Below are 11226 nucleotides of genomic sequence, written 5' to 3'. Positions count from 1 at the left end.
GATTCCATTTCAGGCCCATTTCCTTTAAGAAGATTACAAGATCTTTCTTGCAATGAGAGAGATCCCACTGTAGACCCAACTGACCGATCTGATCAGTCCTCCCTGGGTTGTGAAATCTGTTCACCAAGGACATAGGGCTCCCGGTGGGATCTGCCTCTTGACTCTCCAGGCTTTCCTGATGTCATTGATTACCTGGGTTCAGGTAAGGCTCTTCTTGCTGTGTCCTGTATCTCACCTCTCTGCTATCAAATGTCTTTTACCCCACTACCATTCCTGCCATTCTCCTGTTTACAATTTCTCTTAAGGTAGGAAACTCGTGTGGTTAGATTTTACTTCTGAAAAAAATTTTTACCTCTCTTAATCCTTTATTCCTTGGGCAGAACTAGAGAAGACCTGAGGGTTGTTTGATTGAGGTTTTTGGTTTAAAGCTTGGGAGACTGAGACCCAGAAAGAGAAGATTACCTCCTCAGGGTCTCATCACAAGTTTCAGGAACAGTGGGCATGATTTGTCTTTTCAAGTTGAGAGAGGATGCAACAAAGTCTAGACTACCTGAAATTGGCTGACTCAGGGTATGGGGAGAGTTATCTGCCTGTGATGATATCTGGTTGTTAGATTTTGAAAGACAGGATAAAATCCTCTACTTACATATGTGCCTATATTTCCAACCTTAGAAAACAAATTTCTTCTTGCTGTTCCCCAACACCCTGTATATATATTTTTTTCTTTTGGAAGTCCTCTCCAATACCCCATCTAGTTGAATGTCAGAGCTCTACTCTCATTTGGAGAAATATGTTTTGATGTGCCTGCTCCCTTCTTTTCCAACCCTATAGCTTTTTCTTCTTTGAGAAAGTTACCCTATAGGTTTGACTTCCCCTCTTTGCGCTCTCTTACAAAATTCCTAGGTGTACCTCTGCAGGAGTGTCATGTACAGACTTGGGCTCCGGCAAGTCTGATCTGAGTGGTGCAGGAAACCCTTTCTGTCCTAAAATATCTCCTGCTTTGCCTAAGCAAAATCTTGTATGTTGCCACCTGGGAAGGCTTTCTCTGGAGAAATTTGTATATCAATCGATAGCAAAGTGTTAGATTACATTATAGTGGGGTTTCCTTATTAGCAAAGATCAGTTTTCCCATCAATTCATTAAAAGACATTTATCAAAAATCAATTGATTCATTTGGTAAGTCAGAGTAAACAGCTCAAATTTTCTTTTAACTTGTATGTTCTGATTTCCAGTGCAATTAACTTTTAAAAAAACTTACCTCTTTTACTGTCCTTCTGCTACCACTTTTGTCCAGAGCATAATAAGTAACAGAGGTTGTAGACATCATAATAATTGCCACTGTGTATACGGCACTTACTGTATACCAGACATTAGAGAAGAGGCTTTATATACATTATCCTATTTTACCCTCATTGTATTCTTTAAAGATGATAAAACTGGGGGGCTCCTGCTTGGACCATCATAGCTAATTACTAGTAGTTACTTCTTTCTCTCCTCTGTCTTCTTGTCTCTCTGCCATTCAGTGACTAGGCATTGACCTGCTCCTTTTCTCAACAGCCAAGGATACCCACCATTTGCTGAGCCTTTTCTGTGTGAGCTTTTAAACATGTGAACTCATTTAATCTTCATAACCACGGTGGAAGATGATTACACGTCATTTTATTGATGAGATGAAAGATTCGGTGAGCACTTGCCCAATGCTAATAATTGGCCAAATTCTATCTCTTAGCCATGACCTGGTGATATATAGGTTTCCATTCCAACTCTTGAATCTGAACATTCATGGGTAGGCTCCCTCCACTGCCAACCTATGCAGATCCTCTGCTGAGTCAATAGGCCCAACTTGCCACCCCCATCAATATTTTGCTTTCTCTTCTCTGCCTCAAGCTCTGTCTTTTCCCTATCTCTGAAGTATTTAATTGACTTCTGCTAAGTTTGGATATTCCAATTATCCTTCAGGATCCAACTTCACCTCCTGGGCACCCGGAGGCCTCTCTTGATTCCACAAAATAGTGGAGAACTTCCTCCCTGGTACCCTTAAGGGCAGAGAGATTGCACCCATGGGAATTGCTGGACTGCCACATCCCCTTAGTGCTACATGTTCTTGGGTGTGAATAGGTAACACTTGTGGTGCACACAGAGACCACACTAACAGTGTTTGTGTTCAGTAACTTAAGTTTGGGGAAATCCATTCTTGAAAGTGTAAACAGTACCACCAGATAAATAATGTCAATTTAGAAATGAAATGCATTTTATTTTCACTTTTTAAGAGAATATAATAGAATTGCAGACTTTCTATCCATAATTGTGCACATAAGCACCAAATTTTGTGCATAACTTCAGGGTTTATAAATTCCTATTTAAGCTAACTTTGATGTTCTGTTGGTCAATAAAGCACTACAAGATTAATCAGCAACTTATTAATTCTAGACACCAACTGATATAAGAGGAGAGACCACTGAGGAGGAGGGACTTGATGGAAGAGTCAGAATTTGAGGGGTTGGGAGGAAAGATCATCAGGAGTGTCAGATCCCAGAGAGGAGTGCATCTTCTTATCCAGTCTATTCTCCACACCTAGAACAGAACCTGGAACGTTATAGATGTTCAGTAAGTATCACCTGAATGAATGAATAGTCAGGGAAGGCATTCCAGGCAGATAGATAGGATGGTATGAATTCAAGCACAGACTCTGTCCAGTAGGAACCTGAGTGGACTTGGACATATCAAGATGGAGATGAAGTCTGAGACTCAACAGGCAGGTCTGGCGTGTTGGGATCTGTTGAGTTTGGCCTTACAGGGTCTGTGGATCTCTGTTCACCTGGAAGAAGCCAGGCTCTTGAACATGAGTGCAGGATATTCCAGTGGGGGTTGGGAAGGAAGCTGGGAAGGGTCAGGCCATTGTACTGCTTCTCTCCAGACTGTAAGCAACTGCCTCTGAGGAAAGCCAGAAGAGTTTGAAGACAATCCAGTCTGCTCCACAGCTCTCCCCAGAAGGGTGGGCAGAGCCAAAGACATTGGGCTATCCCAGCTTCCAGAGTTCCAGAACTCAGAGAGCTCATTAATGTGTTGCTAACGGGAGAATTCTGTGCCTCTGCCTGGCTGCCTTCTGCACTCAGGGACTCCTTTTCCTATGTCTTCTCCCATCTGTGCCATTGTCTTTCCCCTGATCCTTCTCTCTCAGCATCTGTGTTCCCTTTTCTCACCATGTTTGTGTTCTCTACTTTCTCTGTCTCTTCTCTGGAAGAATAATTTTTTATATTGCAACACAGTTCTCTATTTTTTTTTCTATTTTTTTCGTGGCTGTTAATCTTGTCTCCTTTTCCATGACATTTTCTCATTATTCCTTTCATCTCTCCCTTCCTCTCCTGGTCCATTGTTAATGTTTCTCCTCATCCTTCAGCTCTCTAATCCCTCACCCTCTTTCTTTCACATTTGCATCCTATTGCTCTACAAGGCTTACAATCTTTGCCTGGAATGGGATTATCAATTTGATCCTATGTGCTACGAGTGTGGTGTGTATGGCTAGTTAGCTTTGACAACAAAGAGATCCCCCACAATATCCCCCAAGTTGACACTGAGAATTGTATTTGGCCAATGTTGCTAAAATATAAATTATTTCAAAAAATTTCCTAATGTTTAATTTGTTGAATGTGTCTTAAAAGTTATGTTACAATGCAAGCTGAAAGAGCAAAGATCTACCAAATATGTTAGTTATCTGCTGATGACAATCTTCACTTAAATCCAGAAACACATAAATACATTCTTGTCAAAAGTCAAAAAACACATAAATACATTAAGTTAGAGTTCCTTTTTGACCACTGATGCTGCTAAGTCACTTCAGTCGTGTCCAACTCTGTGCGACCCCATAGATGGCAGCCCACCAGGCTTCCCCGTCCCTGGGATTCTCCAGGCAAGAACACTGGAGTGGGTTGCCATTTCCTTCTCCAATGCATGAAAGTGAAAGCCTACCAGGCTCCTCTGTCCATGGATTTTCCAGGCAAGAGTACTGGAGTGGGGTGCCATCGCCTTCTCCGTCTTTGACCACTATCCTCACCCAATTCTAATCTTCTCTTCAGAAGTATCCATTATTATCCTCTGTGCCCTTCAGGACTTTATGTGTACTTGTTTTTCATATTCTTGCCTCCCCACACTTAATATTCCCAAACTTTATTCCAATTTGGTTAAAGAGTTGTATCTTTGTTTTGGTTTGATTTTCTCTAGTTACTAGTGAAATAAAGCAGTCTTTTTTGCTTATTTTTGCTTTTGTTTTGGTGAAATAAAGAATTTATTGCAGGGCCTCAAGGAAGAATGATGTAAAGGAGTTTTTAATCTAATGTTTATTTGGATTTTTCCCCCTGAGAATTACTGCTTATTTTGTTTATCTTTTATCTTATTGTATTGTGTTATTCTTTAAACATATTGAATAGAAAAATGTTATGAGTTGCTGTCTAATATAAATTTTATAATATATCATATCATTAAAAATTTTTATTTTATATTGGAGTATAGTTGATTTATGAGGCTTGTTAGTTTCAGGTGTATAGAAAAGTGATTTAATTATACATATACATGTATCTATTCTTTTTTTTCATGTAACTTTCTTTTTCAGATGCTTTTCCAATATATTACAGAGTATTGAGTAGAGCTCCCTGTGCTAAACAGTAGGTCCTTGTTGATTATCTATTTTACTAAATACTTTTACTATTTATTAGTAGTATGTATATGTCAATCCCAATCTCCTAATTTATCTCTCTCCTTCACTTTTCTCCTTTGGTAACTATCAGTTTGTTTTCTAAGTCTGTGAGTCTGTTTCTGTTTTGTAAATAAGTTTATTTTTTAGATTCCACATATTAAGTGATATTTTATTTATTATTGCATACTTACTATATAAAACAGGTAGTATATATATGTATATGTCACTCTTTATGTCATATTTAAATGCATCTAGTCTTTGTCCTAGGTCATAAATACATTCTCCCATATTTCTTTTGATACTGTTATTTATTAATTCAGTTCTTTAAGCTTCCAGAATTTATTTTTGTGTGTGGTATGATTAGAGACCTAATTGATTTTCAAAAGAGATGAGCAATTGTTCTACACCATTTATTTAATAGCCCTTCTTTTCTCACAGAATTTAGATGGTATTATTTAAATCGGAATGTAAATTTTCATACACATAGGATGATTCTGGACTTACTCTTTTTTGTTGGTCAGTTTTTCTATTCCTTCACTGATACTAGATTTTTTACATTTTGATAATAGATGAGGTAGTATCACTTTTAACTTTGGTCTGTTAGCCATTGTTTAACCCTTTCAAAATTTTTTGACTCTTTGTTCAGAAAACATTAATTAAGTACCAACAGGAATCTTGGTTCTCACTTTATCAGTTCCCATTAATAATGCTATTGATAATCATTTCAGCATTATATTTATGTATTTATTTAAAGTATGTATTGTCTCACAAAGAGTAAAATTCAAGAGAGACAACATCAAATACCATAAAGACTTTCTTTTTCTACCCTAAATTTCAGCAATCTGATTCTTCTAATTCTTTCTTCTGGGGCAAACACTGTTAGTAGATCCTGTGTTTTATTTCAGAGATTTAATTTATTTGTATATGCATGTATTATATATAAATATCTTCTATGTATGTATGTATATATCTGTGTATATATACACATTTATATATATGTAAAATGTAATATTATATAAATTACTTGTATATATTATATAATATGTGATATAGTATAAGTATATTATTATAGCATAAAATTTACATAGTAATATATAACATAATTATGGTACATAATTATATATTATACAGTATAACATTTTATATTTACAATTACATTATAAACACCACTTTGTAATGTGCTTTTTTTTGAACAGTATTATTTTGGAGACGTTTTTATCAACACATAATAAGCAATCTCATTCTGTTTCTTACTTGAATATTATTCCAGTGTTTATTCATTTTTTCCTCTGTTGATAGATTGCTTTCCAGCTTTTTTCTACTATAAACAAATCTACACCAAACCGTCTTGTCTGTGCATCAATTCATGTATGTGCACATATATCTGTAAAATGAATAATAGAACTATATTTTTACTAAAAAATCCTCCATCCTCTGAATGTTCCTTTTTCTATTGCACATCATTCTAGTTCATGTTTACTGTATCTTTCCTTACATCATTTAATGTTGAATGTAAACAGTTTTGTTTCCCTGAAGAGTTTCTTTTTTCATCCATTTTGCTCTGCTGTTGATTTTCCTTTCCTTCTTTGAGGTTGGAAACATTTTTCAGATGTTTGCTGACCCTCTGTTGTCTACCTGTATTAAAATGTGGGGTCAAAACAAACACGTTGGGCACCCTAAGCATGTAGGTGGTGGTGGTTTTTAGTTGCTAAATCATGTCTGATTCTTGCAACCCCGCGGACTGTAGCCCACCAGGTTCCTCTGGCCATGGGATTTCCCAGGCAGGCGTACTGGAGTGAGTTGCCATTTTCTTCTCCAGAGGATCTTCCTGACCCAGGGATCAAACCTGGATCTCCTGCTTGGCAGGTGGATTCTTTCCCAATGGATTCTTTCCTAGGTGGAGGTATCAGGCAAGCCCATGGGCATGTCATTTGTGGCTTCACTTAGCAAAATGACTGGCCTTTTTTTTTTTAATTTACAATGTCAGTATCTTTAGATGTTTTCTGGGTTGAGTAGAGGCTCATCTATTTTCCTGCTTAAAGGGAATAAATCTGGATCTTGGGAACTCCCCCCAACCCCCAACCCCATTCTTGACATGTTGCCTTGTGCTCACAGCACCATCACCTCCACTGGGCCTCCACTGGGTTTGGAATTATTGGATTCAACTTCTCTGGAGAATTATTCTCCTACTTTCTGCCAGGATGAGGGATGGGTGGGGCCCATGTGTGTGGAGTTGGGAGGGAACTGTGCTCCTTTAGCCATCTTTCAGAAAATCACCATTTTCAGTCTCACCCTTGCCCTGACTTATAGTCCCTTAGCCATCTTAGGTCTGCATGCTAGTTACAATCCACCCATTTATTTGAGGTTCTAAAAGCTTTGTTATTCTTGCTTTTCTCATGTTCAGATTTTACTCATTACCCTCTTTCTAGTAAGATTTTTTTGAGGAAACAGAAGTTGAGTATGTTCAATCAGCCATTTAATTCCAGAAGTGGAGTTCTTGGGACTCTGGTATCATAGGTCTTGGGACTCTGAGTGCCGAGTATAATATTTAGTTAACCTCAGGTTTCTAAGTTGAAGAACTACAGGGCTTCTTTTTTTTTTTTTTTTTTTGGCCATGCCACTGCGCAGCTTATGGGACCTCAGTGGCTCAACAAGGGACTGAACCAGGGTATGGGAGTGAAAGCTTGGAGTCCTAACCTCTAGGCTGCCAGAGAACTCCCTGGAGGGCTATTCTTATGTATAGCCTCTCTTCTCTCTATGCCACAAGAACAGAATTCTTGCAAATACAGCTCATCTGTGTGAGTCTTTGTTGAATCCCTTCTCCTTTGCTAGAATAAACCAGGTCCCAAGACCTTCTTTGTACCAGTTCTTTCCTTCTGCTGGCACAAACAATCAGTTTTGGTTTTGCCCCCCTCTTTGATGAGTTACTTTGAGGTCTATGCTCATGGGTGTTCTTTTCCCCTTTTCTCTTCACCCTGCTCAGTTTCTATAGCTTCTGGTGACCCTTACAATTTTATTTAGTGAGTTCTTTTTTAAGCTAACTCCAACTTCAGCCAACATGGACAGTGTTTCTGCTCTTGATCTCCTTACTGCCTTTGAGTGACTTTTGAGAGAATTCTGAGTATACACTGTCATTTCAAAACTGCAAGCGTTGTGTTGAGAATTTAATCATGATTACATGGAAATGATAGATTAATTTTGGGGAGAATTTGCGTCCTTACAATGTTGAGCTGCATAGCTTTCTTCAGGCCTTCTTTTCTGTTTTTAACTTATGTTTTGTAATTTTTAGAATCAGCATTCTTTCCTAGGTACTTCACAGTTTTTTTAAAATATATTTTTAAGATTTATTTATTTATTATTTAGGGCTGTACTGAGTCTTCATTGCTTTGTGTGGGTGTGGGCTTTCTCTATTTGTGATGAGCAGGGACTACTCTTCACTACTTGTGGTGAGTGGGGGCTGTTCTTCAACTGTGTGAATGGACTTTCCATTTCAGGAGCTCCTCTTATTGCAGTGCATAGGCTCTAGGCACTGGGCTTCAGTAATAGGACGTGGGCTCGTAGTTGTGGCCTGCAGGCTCTAGGGCGTGCAGGTTTCAGTAGTTGCCACACACAGGCTCAGTAGTTGAGGCTTGCAGGCTCCAGAGTGCTGGCTCAGTAGTTGTGGCACATGGACTCAGTTGCTCTGCAGCCTGTGGAATCTTCCCAGACCAGAGATCAAACCCATGTTCCCTGCATTTGGAGGTGGATTCTTATCCACTGTGCCATCAAGGAAGTCCCTACTTCATAGTTTTTGCTGCAATTGTAAATATTTTTTTTCTACTTTTTAATTGGTTAGTGGTATAGTATGAGAAAGATACAGATTTTTGGCTGTTGATCTTATACATAGTATAATGTTACTTTAAAATTAAGTTATATTTCTAAATAGAAAATGTGTAAAAAACAAAATTTTGGAGGGAGGTAACTCTTAACCCCACTATCTAGGTGGAACCGCATGGTTAATATCTTGGCATATTTCTCCCAGTCTTTTGAAATACAAAAATACTTCATTGATATAAATTTTTTATTCAGTATCTATTAAAATGTCATAAGTATCACACTGACAACATATTATTTTATCATTTAATCATGCCACAATTTACTTAGGTTTTCCTTTGGGTTGGGCTTTTGGGTAGTCCCCAGTTTTTCACTCGGAGAAGGCAATGGCACCTCACTCCAAGACTCTTGCCTGGCAAATCCTGTGGATGGAGGAGCCTGGTGGGCTGCAGTCCATGGGGTTGCTAAGAGTTGAACACGACTGAGTGACCTCACTTCCACTTTTCACTTTCATGCATTGGAGAAGGAAATGGCAACCCACTCCAGTGTTCTTGCCTGGAGAATCCGAGGGACTGGGAAGCCTGGTGGGCTGCCATCTTTGGGATCACACAGACTCGGATATGACTGAAGTGACTTAGCAGCAGCAGTTTTTCACTTACTATTTTTCTTAGAAAATATTTTAGGCTTTTACATTTGAAAAAAATTAATAAACCTCCCACTCTCTCACTTTCCCCACTTGTGAAATAGGAATAATCATTATTCTTTCAAAGCAGTTATGAGCATTGAATGCTAGAATGTGACAGTGCCCAACATGGTACCTGGTACATGGGAAATGATCAAGTGACGTCAGCTGTCATCATTTCTGTACTACCAGGCATTGATCAAGTTGTTACTTTCAATCTTTACTATCACTTTACAAGACAGTTGTTACCCCGATTTAAGATGAGAGAACAGGTTCAGAAAGGGTATTAAGTAACTAGGTCGCAAAGTTGGTAAATGTCTTTTCTGCTTTGGTAGTTTTTCCCTGACAAAGCAAATCCTTTACTGAGCTTCAGGAGAAGCAACTATGTGGGCTGGAGACAGATCCAGCCTACCAAAGGTAGAAGCAGTGTCCATTTTAGTAAAAATAGCTTAACATTTGCTTTTCAGTTATGTGCAGAAAGACCTAGACACTGAAACAACAACAGCAGCCTGCATGTTTATTCGCACTCTTTCTCTTGAGAGAACATGTCTGTTACTCTAAGCCAGGTAACATATAAAGAGGGAAAAGTTTTGTGAAAAGTGTTAATGACTTTAGTAATATGGCATTGAATATAAACCTCCTGCTTTCAGATCACAACCCTCTGTCTGGCGCATCCCTCTGCAGGAACAATGGCCTTGATGAAAAATCAGACTCACATCTCCCACTTCATCCTCCTAGGCCTGTTCAACCACACACCACTGCACCTCCTCCTCTTCTCCATCATCATGGTCATGTTTCTGGTGGCCCTTTCTGGCAACGGGCTCATGATCCTCCTCATCAACACTGACTCCCGTCTACACAGCCCCATGTACTTCTTCCTCAGCTGGCTGTCACTCATGGATCTCATGCTCATCTCTACCATTGTACCACGGATGGCCATCGACTATCTCCTGGGCCATGGTTCCATCTCCTTCACAGGCTGTGGGCTCCAGATCCTGTTCTTTGTCACCCTCCTGGGGGATGAGTGCTTCCTGCTGGCTTTCATGGCCTATGATCGCTATGTGGCCATCAGCAACCCACTGAGGTACTCGGTGGTCATGAGCCGCCGTGTCTGCTGGCTCATGGTGGCAGGATCTTGGCTCTTTGGCCTGGTGGATGGGTTGTTTCAGGCCATCTATACCCTGAGCTTTCCCTACTGTGGATCTCAGGAAATCGACCACTTCTTCTGTGACATCCCTGCAGTGCTTAAGCTGGCCTGTGCAGATACATCCATTTATGAGGCTTTGATCTATGTGTGCTGCATCCTCATGCTGCTTCTGCCCTTCTCTGTCATCTCTGTCTCCTATCTGCTGATCTTTGTAACTGTGCTCCGCATGCATTCCGCTGAAGGTCGGAAAAAGGCCTTTGCTACCTGTTCCTCCCACATGGCAGTCGTCTCTCTCTTCTACGGAGCTGCCCTGATCACCTACATGCGGCCCCAGACCTACCACTCCTCCAAGCAGGACAAGGTGGTCTCAGCCTTCTATACCATGATTACCCCTATGCTCAACCCACTCATCTACAGTCTGAGGAACAAGGAAGTGGCTGGTGCTCTCAAGAAACTCCTGGGGAGGTGTCCATGTGGTGGGGGACAGGAATAGCATGCCACTGCCACTGCTTGTACAGCTCTGGGCCCTGGGAACCTGGCTTATTCAACTGTAGTTTGATTGAAAGAGGTATGAACATGCCCCACTGAAAATAAAAGTCATTCTCTGACCAGAAGTAACCAGATTAGCACATTAATTCAATAAATTCTGTCCATGCTGAGTATAGGCAATGTAAGAGCTTTTGGGATTACAAAGACTAGAAGACACAGATCCTTCACCCCTCAGGGGCTGGGAGAGTGGGCAGGTGACCACTCTCAGCTGTGTTCCTCTCAAGGAATTGTCCATGCTGAGGAGAGGCACCTTGCTGAAGGCCATGGTTCTCCTTGGAGAGCTGTCTGAATCTCGTGACTGGTAATATAGGATATAAATGCCTGACTGTCTTGTCTCAGTTT

The 11226-nt window shown here is 40.0% G+C and overlaps 1 protein-coding gene across 1 annotated transcript; it reads left to right on the top strand.

Annotated features, from left to right (window-relative positions):
• The first annotated feature begins 9859 nt into the window (after positions 1-9859).
• LOC147369142 (olfactory receptor 2V1-like) lies at positions 9860-10828 on the top strand. Its single transcript, XM_086411127.1, has one exon. It carries the CDS (start codon positions 9878-9880, stop codon positions 10826-10828), a length of 951 nt encoding a protein of 316 aa, XP_086267253.1. The 5' UTR covers positions 9860-9877.
• Positions 10829-11226: the final 398 nt, after the last annotated feature.

The sequence above is a fragment of the Bos grunniens genome, chromosome 7, assembly GCF_055505025.1.
Source record: "Bos grunniens cultivar Pamir isolate PY7600 chromosome 7, Bosgru_T2T1.0, whole genome shotgun sequence".
Classification (NCBI taxonomy): Eukaryota; Metazoa; Chordata; class Mammalia; order Artiodactyla; family Bovidae; genus Bos; species Bos grunniens.
This window is presented reverse-complemented; position numbering and strand designations above follow the sequence as displayed.

Bases quoted from the DNA above. Each gene is read 5' to 3' on its own strand.
- LOC147369142 (XM_086411127.1), top strand. From the start codon at position 9,878: ATGGCCTTGATGAAAAATCAGACTCACATCTCCCACTTCATCCTCCTA.